The sequence below is a fragment of the Mauremys mutica genome, chromosome 20, assembly GCF_020497125.1.
Source record: "Mauremys mutica isolate MM-2020 ecotype Southern chromosome 20, ASM2049712v1, whole genome shotgun sequence".
Classification (NCBI taxonomy): Eukaryota; Metazoa; Chordata; order Testudines; family Geoemydidae; genus Mauremys; species Mauremys mutica.
This window is the reverse complement of record NC_059091.1, coordinates 18881035-18897259: the sequence shown is the minus strand read 5'-3', so window position 1 is coordinate 18897259 and position 16225 is coordinate 18881035. Positions and strand designations below refer to the sequence as shown.

Here is a 16225-nt window from a genome sequence, read left to right as displayed (position 1 = left end):
GAAGGCCCCTCCCAAGACCCAGCAGGCAGGAGGGCGGTGCTATTCTGCAGGCACCCACTGGGCAGCCCTGGAAACACGGGGAGGCATTGGGCCAACAAGGGGTGTGATGGGAAAAGGGGGAGCTAAACCCATAGGGCCTGGCAGAGGAAACACCCACTAATGAGGACAACAACCTTCTACTAGCTCCCAGCTGGGAGAGCTGCACACTCAGCTTAAGGAGGGGGGGAGGGTTGGGTGCCTGAAGGGCCCCAGGAGGGTCTCCATGGGTGGCTGGCCATGTGGTGTGACTATGGGTTTCCCCACCTTGTGCCATCTCCTGGTGAGGGAAGGGCTCAGAGACACCTTGTCCATGGGCAGTGGGCAGGAGAGGGGCAGCAGCATCTCCCTCATTCCCTGCTGCAATGCGATGGTGCCTGCACCACCGCCCCCTACTGGCTGGGTGCAGAATTTGCACAGGTGGCTTTAGGCTCAGCAAGTCGTGGGTTCTAATCACCCTCATGGGGCTGTGGACTCTGTGGAGCTGCAGCTGCTCTATCCCAACTTAGCCCATGACCCCAAGGGAAATGGAGTCACCAAATAAGCACATCTTCCTAGCCATTGGCTAACAGCTAGCCAATCACGGAGGAGATCTCTCATGGAAAGGGGGAGGCACAGGCTTCTCATTGGTGGGCGGAGCTGGATATGGAAGCTGATTGGAGAGCTTGAAGCTCCGCCTTCCCAATACATAAAGGCATTTGAGGGGGTGGACTGACTGGGGTGGGGATCATGGCTGGCTGGGGGGTGGGGGCTCATTCCGTGGTGTGGATGGCAGCAGGATTCTGTGGCTCTCTGGCTTCAGTTGCAGCTGGGGGCTGGGAATGGGTTTGGGGCGTGGGTCAGAGGGGGGCAGCCAGGATGGGTTGGGGGATGAGGGACTGGCCCCTTCCCCGACTTTAAAGGCTCTGGAGCTGGGAGTTTGCCCAGGCCCTCAGCGTAACACTGGTCCCAAAGAGATGGGGGGCAGGCTGAGCTGGGAGAGCAGGGCTCCCCATGGCTGGGGGCCAGTTTACCAGCAAGAGAGGGGGAGCCCCCCGAACTGGGGCGAGATATTGCCCCGATGGTGAGTGTCCTACCAGGACCTACCACCCATGAAATAAGAGGCTGGCGGGCGTGGAGGCCAATGGGGGAGATGGGTGGAGGGGCTTAAAGGGAGGTCACCCCCACAAATCACCCCCCGATACACTGTACCCCCACCCCCGATCCCACTCTCAGAAGGGCTAATCCCCCCCCTAGATAAATGAAAAGAGACACGTAGAAAGAGAGCGAGCAACATTCAATACATCGGAGCACAGGCAGGGTCCCCCTGACCCCCCACTGACAGACACCCCCTTGCCCTCCCTCAGATCACAGCTGGCTCATCAGTCAGTGAGGTGTGGGGGGGGGGGCTGTTGGGTCCAAGCCCAGACCACGCTGCCTTCACCACTGGGATTAGACCCAGAGACTTTCACCCCAGAACCTGCCCCCCAAACCCCAGGAACAGATACATGCTGCTGAGGGTCAGCAGGAGGCTGTTAGAGCCGCTGCCAGCCACCAGGGGGTGACACAGTCACATGCACTGAGCCGGGGAGATGCACTGAAAGGAGGGTTCCTGCGAAGGCCCCGCCCAGAGATGGGGAGCTGGGGCCAACCCCCAGGTGCAGCCAAGTGACAAGGGTCCCGCAGGCATCAGCAAAATGTAAAGAAATGGGGGAGGGGCACCGGTGCCAGATCAGCTCAAGGGCCTGGATAGGAAGCCACGTTAGAGCCACTCTGGTAGAAAACACGACTGCACCCCCTGTTGCACCCTAGTAACACCCTGCGACACGACTGCACCCCTTGTTGTACCCCAGAAACACCCCGAGACACAACTGCACCCCCCTGCAATACCTCAGGAACCGCCCTCCTGAGACACGACTGCACCCCCCTGTTGTACCCCAGGAACCTGCCCCGCCGAAACACAACTGCAGCCCCCTGTGATACCACAGGAACCACCCCCCCAAGACACAAGTGCACCCCCCCACAGACATCACTGCACCCCCCCTGCGATACCCCAGGAACTGCCCCCCCCAACACACGACTCCCCCCCCCCCCCGCAATACCCCAGCCCCGGGACCCCCCCACACAGTGATTTTGGCCTTGGGGTCTCTTTGGCCAGAGCACGTTAGGAGCCATCACTGCACTATCTGGGCCCCTGCCTTGTGGAGGAAACCCACCAATAGCTCTCAGCTCCCTCTGCTGGGGCGGGACGGAGCGCTGCTGCCGCGCATGGCGCAGGGCGTGGCTACGAGTGCCAGTGGGCACATGCCACTCCCTCACGCTCGCAGTGGGCACTGGGGGTAAAGGCTGCACTAAGTGCAAGGCGATGAAGACCCGGGATTACGTGCTAATCCAGGTACAGCTCATGGGGCTCAGGCCAACGGGACCCAGCCCAGCTGGGCTGCTGGGGGATCGTTTGGGCCGTGCCAGGCTCTACCCACCCTCGCGATAACCTGCCAACCCGGGAGCCTCCCTCCCCGAGCACTGTTGGCTCCCACCAGCGCTAGCTGGAGGCAGCCAGCCCCTTGCTCCGCCGGGTATGTCTTTGGTTTTGGGGTGGGGCTAGGCCTGCCAAAGGGCTGCACCTCGGATGAAGAAACGTCCAGGCGGCACCAGCCACGGGCAAGACGGGAGGGCATAAGGCTGGTTGGTTTGCCGGGTTGTGAGCAGAGGAATTTCCAACCCCCACAGAACAGGAGGTGCAGAATTGACCTCTCCCTCCGAGCGGATCTGGGCGCTAAGCCCCATGTGAGTAACAGCCCACGCAACCAAATCCAGCTGTGACACGGACGCGAGCCCTGGTTGGACGGCTGCTCCCTGGGAGGCATCGCGAGGCAGCCGTCCCAACCCCCAATCGCCCTGCAAAGATTTCATAGGCGCAAAAGTCCAATCGCCCCCACGCTCAGCTTTCAAATAGCCTCCAAATGCAACATCCAGCAAGAGAACAAACCTGCTGCTCAAATGTCCCCCAGTGTCCTGAAAAACCCACCGCCCAGCAGGGCTGAGCCCGGCTCAGCTAACAAACTCATTGCACTTGTGACGGGAGGGTGAAATGCAGGCTCCTGGCGCAGACTGGGAGGCAGGAATGTCCTACAAGGGCGTGACTGCCCTGACTGTGCAGCGAGGGCTGGAGACCAGACCCCAGCCCAGCTCCCATCAGGGGACTGATGGGCAGTTCCCATTGGGGGGTGGCTGGGAGTGGCTCCCCTCAGTGCAATGGGAACTGGAGCTGTTCCCATGCCAAGGCCAGGACGGGCAGGAGAAGCTGTGCTGTGTTATCCCACAGCTGCAAAAGGGATTGTGCAGCTGACACCCCCATTCCACCCTCTCGGCTCAGGCTCTGCTGAGCCCAGGGCCCAGGCTGGGCATTGGACAAAAGGAGGAGGCTGAGGGGGGAATGAGGGGGCAAGTCATCGGTTGTTGAATAAAACACTCACATATCCTAGAGAGGTGTTTCCCAAACTTGGGACACCGCTTGTGTAGGGAAAGCCCCAGGCGGGCCGGGCCGGTTTGTTTACCTGCCGTGTCCGCAGGTCTGGCCGATCGCGGCTCCCGCTGGCCGCGGTTCGCTGCTCCAGGCCAATGGCAGCTGCTGGAAGCGACAGCCAGTCCGTCCCTCGGCCCGCGCCACTTCTAGCAGCTCCCATTGGCCTGGAGCAGCGAACCGCAGCCAGTGGGAGCTGCCATAAGCTGAACCTGCGGACACAGCAGGTAAACAAACCGGCCCGGCCCCGCCAGGGGCTTTCTCTACACAAGCGTCGTCCCACGTTTGGGAAACACTGTTCTAGAGTAACAGACTTGGACGCTGCATTGACTCTGGTGTAAGCCGCAGTGTTCAGGGGGGAGCTGGGGGGGTGTCCGTGGCCTGGCATACAGCTCCAACGGAGCCACTGAAGCAGCCCTCAGTATCCCAGGAGGCTTTGCAGGCCAGTTTCCCTGCATGCCTCAGCTGTCCTATTGGCCACTTGGCTTGGGCGGGGAGCTGCCAGCCATCTTGCCTGTGGGTTTTGCTCCGGCGAGGTGGAACGGTGGCGGCGCTGAAACCCCTTAGTTTCACGGGCGCTCAGCTCTCAGCGATGGCCCTGGTGGGTGAGGGCTGGTTGCTCTGCATGCAGGAGCGGCGCCAGGGTTTCTGGCGCCCTAGGCAGAATTCGGGGTGGCGGCATTTTGTGCGCTCTCCACGGGACACATGGGAGCTTCTGGTTCTACTCCCGTCGCGTCGCAGAAGGACCCTCCGCCGAAATGCCGCAGGCGACAGCGGCAGTCATTGAGCTGCTCAATTGCCTGCCACTGTTTTCCGCGGCACGTAGGCAGAAGGTCCTTCTTTGGCGGTGCGATGGGAGCAGAACCAGAAGCTCCCGTGTGCCCCATGAGGAGCGCACAAAATGCCGCCCCCCGAATCCTGGCGCCCTAGGCGACCGCCTAGGGTTGCCTAATGGAAGCACCGGCCCTGTCTGCATGGGGCAGGGGAATGACACTAGTGGGTGGTCCATCTACCCCCACCAAGGCCTAGAGCGGGAAAAAGCTTTTCAGGGCCTATCCAGCCCTTTGCTGGCCTTGTGTCTGGCCAGAGACCACTGGCCAGGGCAACATGGTAAATATCACCCACTTGTCACCTACACCCTGCAGTTCACCCAGGGCGTTTGCTGGCCACTGGGAGTGGGAGCTTGAGTTTCCCAAGCTCCTTGGGCCCCATCCCCAGCGGGGTGCCAATAAGCATAGCTACATGGACTCCAATGGAGCAACATCCATTCATACCAGCTAGGGATCCTGCCTCTTATGTCTCCACCCTTCTATCCAACGTTTAAATCACTACATCCAAGCCGATGAAGCCCAGGACCGTCCTAAAACCCCCCCATGATCTCTCACACTCTCCAGTAGTTCCACAGGCTGGGAGAAAAGGAACCAGAAAGCGAAACCCTTCCACACTCCATGAATCTGAGCCACACGCCCACCTGCCCCTTCAACTCGACCCCGTCAAATGCCTTCCAGCTCAGAGGGATGCAAATAAATAACCATAGACTTAAAAACTCCCGACACCCAACAGCCCCGGCCAGAAAGAAAGCAAAATAAACCCCAAACAATGTTCCTAACCTACAGTTACAGCATCTTTGGGTCTTACAGTAAATTTTTTTTTACCCACAATTCCACAGTGGCAGTGAGTGAGAAAATGACCGATCCATGTCAAGATGTATGAAAAAAGGACCTTATCCAGCAGGAAAAGGGAATGTTGAGAAAGTCACAGAAATGACGCATTATATGTATATATTACATAAAAATTGTGCCAAAAACAGTTATTTTTTTCTTTTTTTTGTTTTGATTGTAAAAATCTGCTCTTCGTTTTTGCGATCCCTTCCCCTGTCTTCGTCAAAACGGGAGGGGGTCTCCTTGTTCCCTTCACCTGCCCCCCCCAACAGTCAATGGGGCTGGAGCAGAGCTCAGTATATATCTATATATCTATAGATATATATTTTAATTCCAGGACACAAACTGTTCCCTGGGACTGTGGTTGATTGGTTGTATTTTTTTTTTAAATCCCTGTTTCATTTTTCAAGGGATTCTTCAATTCCCCTTTTTGTTGTTTGTCTGAAATTTCATATTTACAGCATTTCAATCTGTATCCCAACCCGCCTCCCCCGAATTAACCCTCCACCCCACCCTAAGACATCCCCCCCCCCCCCGGCGAAATGACGTATTCATGTGATATTGGCTCCCATGGTCTCTCTCGGGAAGAAGAGGGCGAGAGAATTCAGAGTTGTGCTTGAAAAGGGAGAAATTTTTGTTTTTTTGTTGTTTTGTCCTTTGAAAGAAAAGAAAAAAAAAGTGCCGTTTGGGTTTCTGTTGTTCTTTTGCTCGAAGATGATCCGACTGATTTGGAGAGGAAAATGGTTCAATTGTCAAATTGCCCCCCAAAAAAATCCTCCCCACCCTCATCTTGACCCAACCGGGTTCAGACAGCAGCTCCCACGAGGCACCTGACTTCTGCATGTCTTCAGAGGAGGAAATAAAAGCAGAGCTGGAAAACGCAGAAAGGGTGAGAGCTGCAGGAGTTTCCGAGCTTCCCATTGAGCCATAGGAAAATGACGTGCGCATCGTGACCAAAGTGGCAGCAGCAGAGCAGCGGCGGGCGCGAGTGGGGAATGCGTATTGAACAATTACACCGACGGCCCAGGAAGAACCCCTCGGCTCCCGGTTTCCTCTGTCAGCTCCCGGAGCAGGGTGGTGATGTGTGTTTGATGTGTGAGCTGTGAAGGGCAGGGTGTGTGTGTGTGTGTGTGTGTGTGTGTACGCCACACAGCAAAGGAAAACAAAAATCCAAATCAAAGATGGCCACCTCAGCACCATCTCCTCCTCTGCTGGAAACAAGGTTGTGCATCAGCCCTTCCTGGTGCCCAGGATGCTTTTGAAAGAAAAAAGAAATGCACCCCTCCCCCGGTCTCCTGCAGACTTTGCTGATGGCTTGGCATTAAAAAAGAACCGAACTCAAAACCCTGTCAATGAGTGAGTTTAAGAGTCCCTTCCCCACCATGCCTCAGTTTCCCCCAGCTGACAAATACTGGAAGGTCAGCACTGGATTCAACATAATTTCTATCCAGACCCCAAACAATCCCCACCCCCACCTCTCTCTCTCTCTCTCTCTCTCTCGATATAGCTCTCTCTTTATAACTCTCTATATATCTATACAGATTATGGTTTTTGGCAAAGTTCGTATAGAAGACAGTGGAGGCCACAGGAGGATGCTCCATCCGCCCCTCTCTCTCCGGCCCAATCGGATCCCTCTTTGACATCGCCAAGGTGCACATGTGGGGGAGCAGGGATGGCCTACACCTGGGTGCCGGTGTGTGTGGGGGGTTGTTCTGGGACTCTGATACAGGCCCAGCCGGCCCCTCCCCCATGGTTCTGATCTGTTTCTTAACACGCCTTAAAAAGAAAATTGGTTTCCCTGCTCCACTTCTTTGTGATCTTCTCTCCCCACAAAACCAACGTAAAGAAACAGAAGAGGGACGACCTTAAAAAACGAAAAAATTGAGCTCCTGTGTCCGGCCCGGTGCCTTTTTCATTCCTTCCTTCCCGCCCCTCCTCCTTCCTTTCCTTCCCTTCAAAAACAAAAGTCGCAACCCCCTGATTTCCACCCTCCCGTCTCCACCAGGTGGGCAGGAGGAAGCTAGACAAGACGGCCCCCCTTCCCAGAGGAGAGTCACGCCACCTCTCCTCCTTCCCCTGGCCTGTGTCCTTCTGCAGCGCCCCACCCTTCTCTCTCTCAGCATCCCAGGGCAAAAATTAAAAAGGCCAGGCCATGGCCCGGGGGGAGGGGCTCCTTTTGGCAAAGGTGGGATGAGGTGGGGGGAGAGTCGGCGGCTTGGGACGGCTCCTCAGTCCGCTCCTGGCTTTCAGAGACTGGTCACCAGCTGCATTTGACCGTCTCCCTCCGGCACTGGGCCCTCTAAGCCGGCTTGAACCAAGTAGCCGTCAGTGCTCGGTCTCCGGACCTGGTAGTAGGCTTGGAGCTGGCTGCGGGGCACCAGGGCAGGCCGGTTGGTGTAGTAGATTTCGTTGATGGCTTGGGTGTGGGGGAGGATTTCCCCCACCGCCTCGGGGCTGCTGTCCGGGTAAGGGGAGTCTCTCAGGTTGGTCATACTGGTGTACAAGGAGTCCCTGTTGGGGGAGGGGGCCTGGCCGTCTCCGCCCTCGGTCAGGTCGGCCGTGCAGCTCTCGGACTCCTCCAGGTCGCTCTGGTAGAGGATCGACTGAGCCCGTTGCAGCAGCAGCGGCTCCTCCAGGGCCTTGTACATGAGTTCGATCTCCAGGTTCTCCTCGTGGCTCAGGGCCGGGCCCTCGGGCGCCGCCGCCGCCTCCTCCTCACCAGGCCCGCCGCCGCTGGGGGGGGCGGGCGGGCCAGAGGGGTTGCTGGGCTCGGCCGGGCCGGCCCCTCCTGCAGGGGGCGCCCCCTTGGCCGTGCCGCCGGCGCCCCCACGTAGGTTGTTGTGCACCAGCTCCGAGATGATCATCTTCTCGAAGGCGGCGGCGTCGCTGAGGTTGCGCCGGCAGTCGGCCATCTTGGCGCCCTCGGCCGGGAAGTCAGCACTGCGGAGGGAGTAGCTGTTGTTGAAGTTGCCGTTGAGGGGCAGGGTGTCCATGCCGCAGGCGTCCCGGCTGTTGTTCAGGGGGTGCTCTGCCGGGGGCGGGGCAGGGGAGAGAGAGAGGGGGAGTTAGTGGGGGGCGGGAGGGAGGCACCGGGGTGGGCGCTCCCGGGAATTTTTGGAAAAGGGCAGGGGGTAGGCGTGAGCAGGGAGCTCAGCGAGGGCTGGATGGCAGGGTCGGAGGTCATACCCCCACCCCCCATCACCACTATGGGGGTGTGATTGGCCCAGAGCTCCCATGTGGTGTCTGATCCAAGACTCATCAGCTCCCGGTGCCAGGTCGGACCCAGCCTCAGGGGTGGAAATCGGCCACGGCTGTTCCCCCCCCTACACGCCCCCATCTTCAGCCACAGCCAGGTGCTGCTTTGGGCTGGGCTTTCTGATGGGAGCTGAGAACCCAGCCCCCCCAGATCTGGGGGCGGGGCACAAGCTGGTCAGACATAGCAGAGCCCCACTCCCCTGCTGGATGGGGGGCTGACTCCCCAATCCAGTCCTGTGCGCCTCCCCCAACACACATACCTGCCACCCCCCAACCTGCAACCAAGTCTGTGAGGGTCTGAGATAGTGGGCCCCTTTCCCCCCATCTCCAGCTCCAAAGCATTGGGACCCCTAGTGCTGAGATCTGGGGGACCCACCGCCTGAGCTGGGGAGCCCCCCGTCCTCTGCTGCTCAGGCGCATCATAAGGGACAAGGCTTCCTTGCTCTGAAACACCAAGTATTGACTGCTGGTCAGATACTGGACTACATGACCAAAATGGTCCATCAGGAGGGTGATATGAGACTATAGGGACCATGGGGCTGATCTGGTTCAGCAGGTGGGCAGTACAGGTGTATAGGGACCAGGGGTCCGATACGGCTCAGCAGGAGGGCGATACAGGACTATAGGGACCACAGGTACAATCAAGCCCAGCAGGAGGGCAATATAGATGCCTTCCCATAGGCCACTAAGACACGGTCCCAGCGACAATTATTCAGAGTCCCCCTCTCTTGTCCAAGGCAGTGAATGCAAGAGTTGAACCCCATTATAGAACTGCCCACAGCGCCTCCTGCTGGGAGAGGCTGGGACTGGAGTAGCTGGGAGCTCCCCCCACAGGCAACATTCCCGCCCTGCTCCCCACAGCGCCCCCTGCTGGAGAGGCCAGGCTCCACGCCAGCTCCTGGCTGCCTGCACCGTCGTGTCCTGGCTCTGCCCCACCCCCAGCCTGCCAGTCAAACTAGCAATGAAGGAAACATTACTGCGAAATGGAACTGGAAAGGAGGGACGTACTGGACTCTCGGAAGCTCCCTGCAGGTGGCACCAGCGAGTGGAGAGGGGGAGACAAGAGAGAGAAGGTTATAGGGCAGGCAGGGGGCAGCACCCCCAAAGCAAACACTGACCCCCCCCCCACCCATGGACCTCTCTGTGCTTCCCTACGGCACCTCCTGCTGGGAGACAACGGGGCTGGAGTAGCCAGGAACCCTCCCCACAGCCAGTGCTCCTGTCTCGCTCCCCACAGCGCCCCCTGCTGAGAAAGACGCAAGAACCAAGAACTCCCTTCTTGGGAGAAGATTTAAGGAGACCACACCACACCCCTACAGGGCTCCCCCCAAATACCGGGCAGGAAGGAAAGTGGGATCCCAGTGAGTGGGTCCCCTCCAGGGATGTCCCCAGACTGGGGGACTTTGGGGGGTAGCGGGGTGTGTCCTCGCACCTGGGGCAGAGCGAGGGGGGCCGGGGGTCTTACCTGGGGAGTTGAAGACGGGGGGCGAGGAGGGGTTGAAGCCCACGGACTCGGCGATGAGGGTGTTGTAGGGGCTGGTGCCGCCCCGGGTCTGCAGCACCGGGTTGGTCAGCAGGTGGTTCCCCATGGTCCCTGCAGCGGCAGCAGAGGCAGGTGTCAGCTCCCCTGCGGGGCCCCCCATGGCCCCCGAAGCCCAAGGGGTAATGGGGAACGTATCCCCCTGCTGGGCAAAGAGCCGACCCAGCACACCACCCTGAGCAGGGCTGGCTGGGGCAGTGCAGGGATCTGACGCCCCAAAAGAGAGAGTCCAGGGGCTGCAGAGAGCAGGGTGGGGGCCCTTGGGGGGGTCTCACCTGGGTTCAGGGTGGGGGTGCTGGGCTGGGGGTGCTGGGTGGGGTGGTCTCACCTGGGTTCCCGGGGGGGTGCTGGGCAGGGGTGTAGGGCAGGGGGTGCTGGGTGGGAGGGTCTCACCTCGGTTCAGGGAGAGGGTGCTGGGTGGGGGGGCTCACCTCGGATCATGGTGGGGGTGCTGGGCAGGGGGTGCTGGGTGGGGGGGGTCTCACCTCGGTTTAGGGTGGGGGTGCTGTTGATATCCCCCGCCATGAAGCTTGACTCTGTCTGTTTCCGGACTGTGTCGTTCCACATTCTCCGGATCCGACTCTGTGAGAGACACGGGGGGTGTTTGTCGGTGGGGGAGCTCAGACACTGACACCCCTGGCTGCCTGTCCCACCCCCAGAGACCCCAGCCCTGCCTGAGAGTTTGGCACCTCCCCCCCGCCCCGCCCCCACCCCTAGGGAGGATTTTGTCTGTCCATCTGCAGCCCTAGGGGAGGGTGCTGTCCCCTGCCCCCCATCACACCCCCTGCACTAGGTAAGGTTCTATCCATCTGTCCCCAGCCCTAGGACGGGGCTCTGTACATCTGTCCCCATTTGCCCCCCCACTCCGATCCCATCCCCAGCCCAGGGAGGGCTCCGTTCACCCCCCCCCCGCCCAGCCCAGGCAGGGCTCTGCCCCCCGTACCTGCGTGCCCGTGTAGTAGCGGTTGTTGCTCCGAATGGCTGAAGTCTTGAGGGAGCCGAGTGTGGCCCCCGGGGGGCTGCGCAGGCAGCAGGACGCGTGACGCAGGCATTTACTGAACTCCCTGTGCACCTGTGGAGGCGGTGGTGGGGAGGGGGACGACTGGGGTTAGTGCACTGGGCTGGGAGACCCCCTGCTAGCCCAGCCCTGGGCTCCCCCTCCCTAGTTCTGCTGCTGCCCCTCACTCCCGACCCGCAGCCCCTGCTACCCCAGCCCTGGGCTCCCCCCGGCTCTGCCGCTGCCCCTCTCCTGGCTGAGGGCAGTGCCTGACCTTCTTCTGCAGGGCACAGTGGAAGACGAAGATGAACATGCCCTGGAAGGCGTTGAAGGTGGTGAAGAGATAGGCCATGACGATGGACTCCTTGTTGATGAAGAGGAGGCCGAAGGCCCAGGTTAGTCCCAGGAGGAAGAGGAGAGCGATGGCGCCCAGCGCCCAGGACCTGCAGGGGAGAGACACAGAGAGTTACCCATGGCATCCACACACTCCGCCCGGTGCTGAGGTGCAGCCACCTCTGGGGTGAGGCATGGCAGCTGTTTATACAGGGACCCCTCGCCTGGCGCTGAGATGCAGCCACCTCGGGGGTCACCCGTGCCCTGTCCAGCTGGGCTGGGGCCAGTGCAGTGTGTCCCCAGCTCCTCCCGGAGGCGGGGGCGTCAGTGGGGGGACCCCACCACCTGCCGACCCGGCTTCACTCACTTGATGTTGTCCAGGCGGCTGGAGTCGGGCTTGAGCACAGCCGTGCTGCGGCTCATCTTGTGCAGCGTGATCATGAGGAAGAGCAGGTTGACCTGGGGGCGGGGGAGCCGTGAGACCCCAGCTCTGCAACAGACCCACCCCCTGCCCCTCCGACCCCTGCCCCTGCTGGCTGCGAGGCCTCCTCTCCCCCAACCACTCTGCAATCACTCCCCCAGCTGCCCCACATTGGGAGGGGCTGTGTCTCTGCCCCTCCCCCCCGTGCCGTGACCCCTCTGCCCCACTCTGAGAAGGGCTGTAGGAGGGTTTCTTTTGCTGTTTGTCCGAGGCCCATTTCTGTGAGCCAGGATATGGCTCCACTGGCCCCTTATTCCCCAGTGCGGGTTAGTGGGTTCTGGGAAGGGCTTTACCCAGGAACAGATCAGAGCCAAGCCAATGAGCCTGAGAGCTCTGAGCTGGGGTGTTGGAGTTAGACTTAGGGGAGAGCGCTCCCTGCTGCGTGAGGGGCCAGTGGCTGGAGCTGGTGGGAAGGGCTGGGTGCTGGCACTCCTGGGTTCTAGCCCTGGCTCTGGGAGGGGAGTGGGGTCTAGTGGTTACAGCAGGTAGGGCTGGGAGCCAGGACTCCTGGGTTCTATCCCTGCCTTGGCAGTGGGGATAATGATGCTGATCCCTTCCTGGGGGGTTGCCTCAGGCTGGGGGAGCGGCCTGTCACACTGCAGGAGTTGGGACATCTCTGCGCTTCCCCCCACAGCACCTCTGGACTCACCACGATAATGAAGGAGACGGGGCCGATGAAGCTCCAGATGAAGTAATTGTCCACTCGGAGCCAGCAGCTGTGGGAAGTGGGGGAGGGAGTGTTAGCTACAGGCAAGCTGACTTGGTGGCCCCATGGGGGAGGGCACCTAAATCTCCCTCACCCCTTCTGGGGCTGCCCCAGGAGGCTGAGCACTGCAGAGAAGCTCTGGGGCACAAGGACCACTCTGGATTTCCCCCATATGCCTCAGCACTCATACCACATCAATGCCAGTGCCCTGACCCTGACCGGGGCATACGAGTTTGTACTTTTTTGGTATTTTCCTAAAGGACGGTGAAGACTCATTGGATGGCAACCCTTAAAACATGTTGATTTGCATTTAAATGTATCTATTACACTCCATTGGGCTTGCTAAGCAGGACGATTCGCTCGATCTAGCTGAATTTATTGAAGCAAGTCTATAGCTTCACATGCGTCTCTTTAGACTCTTGCTTTTTACACTTTTGTATGATGTTAGAAAATGGTGAATGACGCATTTCTTATTCACCAGAGTCATTTTTTACTTGGGATTTCTGTCAAGCTGCCTTGGGCTAGAAATTGGAATTCAATTAAAAAGGCACAATTTTTAAAATGGTTTTCATGACTTAGTTAAATAAAACTCCCTTAAACGTGCTGGGAAAAAAGTGAATTTCTCAAACCCTGGTTTGCATTTAAACCAAACTGATTTATGAAACGAAGGGAGCGTTAGCCGCAGTTAGTGAATCAAAGTGATTGGTGCTGGTCACCTTGTGCGCTGAGATTTTAGAACTAGTAGATCTCATCCTCTCACACTTGGTTTTATTCACAGATTGGAAAAGGAAAACAAACTCTCCCACATTTTCAACTCCCAGTTGGGTTTTCAACTTTGAATGAACTAAGCTGAACTCGTTGGATAAAATGCAAAGAAGGACACAGATAAGGCTACTGCTGTCATGAGCTGGTTTAGTTCTTCAACAAACTCCAGTTCCAAATGCTGAACCAGTGACTTCCACCACTTCAGGGATTTTGACTTTCTTTAAAGTTTGGCAGCAAACGTTTACTGCTGCCTATTGCTTTTGTAATTTGATTACAATTACTGTAATAGATCAGAATAAGTTTAGGCCTTAACATCAGTTTGTCAATTTCAAATTCAATTTTGAATAGCTTTGTTTTTATAGAGAAACGGAATTAATTTAAAAAATGAGATTTTAAATTTTTTTATGTTAATTTTTATCCAATCTGCTGCTGGGACTCACACCCTTGGTGTCATAGCCCCACCCATCTGAGCACTCATGCCCCACCCACTAGCACTCATGCCTTTTCTGTGCCATAGCCCCGCCTGCCACCACTCATGCCCCATTGCTGCCTTAGTCCCGCCTCACCCCATCACTCACACCCCATCAGTGCGTTAGCCCCGACTCTGGCACTCCCGCCCCATCAGTGCCTTAGCCCTGCCCCCGCACTCACGCCTTGTCGGTGCCGTAGCTGCGGTAGTCGATGGCGGCGGCGATGCCCACCACGAGGGCCGGGAAGCAGTAGCCACCCAGGTAGTAGTACTTCTTGCGGGAGTACTCGCTCTCGAAGACCTCCACCAGCATGAGGTAGAGGTGCACGCCCTCCAGGCACATCCAGGAGAAGGCTGCCAGGAAAAAGTAATGCAGCAGCCCCGCAAAGATGGGGCAGGCGATCTGGGGAGGGGGAAGAGGGACAAGGGGGTTAGCGATACACACAGGGATCCCTCGCCCAGTGCAGAGATGCAGCTGCTTCTGGGGTGCGGCATGTGGGGGCTATTTATACAGGGATCCCTCGCCCGGTGCTGAGATACAGCTGCCTCTGGGGTGGAGTACGGGACCTGTTTAAGAGCCTTACAGCAACACAGTAATGAAAGAGGGGACACCAGAATGAAACTGCAGGGAATTTTTAGGGGAGGCGGAATGAATGCCCTGCTGGCCATTCCTGTAGCACAGTGCCTCCTAGAGCCACTCTGGGGCCCTGGGGTCAGCCGTGAGGGCCAGGGCAGGGTGCCCCCTGCTGGGCCCCACCTCGTACTGCGTCTTGTCGATGCCGATGAGGAAGAGGAGCTCAGCAAGGAAGAGGCTGATGCAGAGGTTCTTGTGGATGGTGTTGCGGTCGGTCTGCAGCCCGCGCAGGAAGCAGAAGGTGGAGATGCAGATGGCCAGGCACACCAGCGAGATGACGATGCCCACCCAGGTGATCACTGACAGCAGCAGCTCGTTGATGCGGCCCTGGTACTGGGGCGGCAGGAGCAGGGGGGTTAGGACGGGCGCCCCCGGGGCTGTTGTGCTGCGGGGGAGCCCCTGCCCAAAGCTGGAGCTCTCCCCAGCACCCTGGGGTGCTCCCCTCCAGGCACCCCTCCTCCATCTCACCAGGGATCCTCCCCACTCCTGGCACACCCTCCCCCATCCCCCTGGGGATTCTCCCCCTCCCCTCCTAACCTAGACAGTTCAAAGATGCATCCCCCCCCACCTCTGCCATTGCTCCAGCAATGCCTCCCCTCCCCCTCCTTCCTCTTTGCCCCTTTGCCGACATCCTCCCCCCACGCCCCAGCAGGAGCCATCAGCTGGGATTGGAGCTGGGACGTTCTGCAACTTGAGCTAGAGCAGTAGGCTGTTATCCTCTGACCAGCCACTAGAGGGGGGCAGTGTGCCCAGACCAATCTCTTCGGGGAGGGGAGGGGACAGTGCACACCGACCAGCCACTGGGGGGCGGGGGACACAGTGGCATAACCAGATTCTAAGAGCAGGGGGAGCAAACATAAAAAAGGCACCCCTCCTTGGCTCCTCCTCTGGCCACACACCCCCTTGGCTCCTCCTCCTCTGGCCACGCCCCCCTTGGCTCCTCCTCATGGGGTCCACTCCACGCTGGCCTCCCCTCTGCTCTGCTATGGTGCCGAGCACCCCCCTCGCCGGGCCCCCCAGGTGGGGGGTGAGGTGACACCCCCACGTGCCCCGGGCTGGGCCGGGCCGAGCCGCGGTGGGTCCGTGTCCCTTTAAGAGTGGGGCTGGGCTGAGCCGAGCCGGCGGGGGGTGGCTCCGCTCCCCGCTGCAGGCTGATGCCGGAGCCTGGCTGAGAGCCAGGCTCGTCTCCTGCACCAGCTCCGGGTGGGGCTTTGCTGCGGCTCCCCCAGTGCCCCCGGGCCGGGCCGCCCCACAGTAGGGGCGGGTTGCATGAGGTAGGGCAGGACCCGGTGGGGCCGAGCTGAACAGGCCCAGCAGGGCAGTGCGGGGGCTGCTGGAGGGGGAAGCTGGTGAAGGGGTGACACGGCCTCAACCTCCTGGGGCTGCCTACCCCGCAGAGGAGGCAGAGGGGCGCAAGCTGCATCAGGACCCCAGCCCCCCGGGGGAGGGGATCTGGGGCCAGCCCGGGGAGGCAGGAGCAGCCCCGGGGGTGCTGGGTGTGTGCAGGGCAGAGCCCCAGCCCCGTGGCGGGCAGTGCTGCAGAGAAGGAGCCCGCGCCCCGCGGCGGGCGAGGGGAGCCCCAGGCAGGGGGAGCTGGGCTGCCTGCACCCACCTCTCATGGCCGCTCCATGCTGCTCCCAGTACCAGCCCCGCTGCTGCAGTTGCTAGCGCCGCTGCTTTCCGCTTCCTTTGACAGGTGCGGCGCCGCCCCGCCCCACCGCAGGGACCAGCCCCTGCCCCCCTCCTTGCCTGCAGGAGTTCGGCACCAGTAACCCCTAACTAAGGTGCTCTGCTTCTGGAAAATGTGCTCAGGGGAAGTGGCTGCTTCCCCTGCACCCCACTAGCT

General features: G+C 59.6%; 1 protein-coding gene and 1 long non-coding RNA gene across 7 annotated transcripts in view; one reads left to right on the top strand and one right to left on the bottom strand.

Annotated features, from left to right (window-relative positions):
- Window positions 1-4456: 4456 nt before the first annotated feature.
- Window positions 4457-16225, bottom strand: part of LOC123353516 (adhesion G protein-coupled receptor L1) — a 93975-nt gene continuing 82206 nt past the window's right edge. For 4 of the 6 annotated variants that reach the window (XM_044994643.1, XM_044994644.1, XM_044994646.1 and 1 more), the window contains exons 15-24: window positions 14503-14712; window positions 13928-14148; window positions 12455-12521; window positions 11692-11783; window positions 11266-11434; window positions 10938-11066; window positions 10480-10576; window positions 9920-10048; window positions 9463-9480; window positions 4457-8227 (exon numbers count right to left, since the gene is read on the bottom strand). In XM_044994643.1, the coding sequence (XP_044850578.1) occupies window positions 7446-8227; window positions 9463-9480; window positions 9920-10048; window positions 10480-10576; window positions 10938-11066; window positions 11266-11434; window positions 11692-11783; window positions 12455-12521; window positions 13928-14148; window positions 14503-14712 (1914 nt within the window). In that variant the 3' untranslated portion in view covers window positions 4457-7445. Of the gene's footprint in view, window positions 8228-9431; window positions 9481-9919; window positions 10049-10479; window positions 10577-10937; window positions 11067-11265; window positions 11435-11691; window positions 11784-12454; window positions 12522-13927; window positions 14149-14502; window positions 14713-16225 lie in introns of all 6 variants that reach the window. The other 2 variants (XM_044994647.1, XM_044994648.1) reach the window with 2 other exon arrangements.
- On the top strand, window positions 11278-13468 carry LOC123353518. Its single transcript, XR_006574521.1, has 3 exons — window positions 11278-11386; window positions 12440-12496; window positions 13290-13468. It is a non-coding gene; the product is annotated as an uncharacterized LOC123353518 (long non-coding RNA).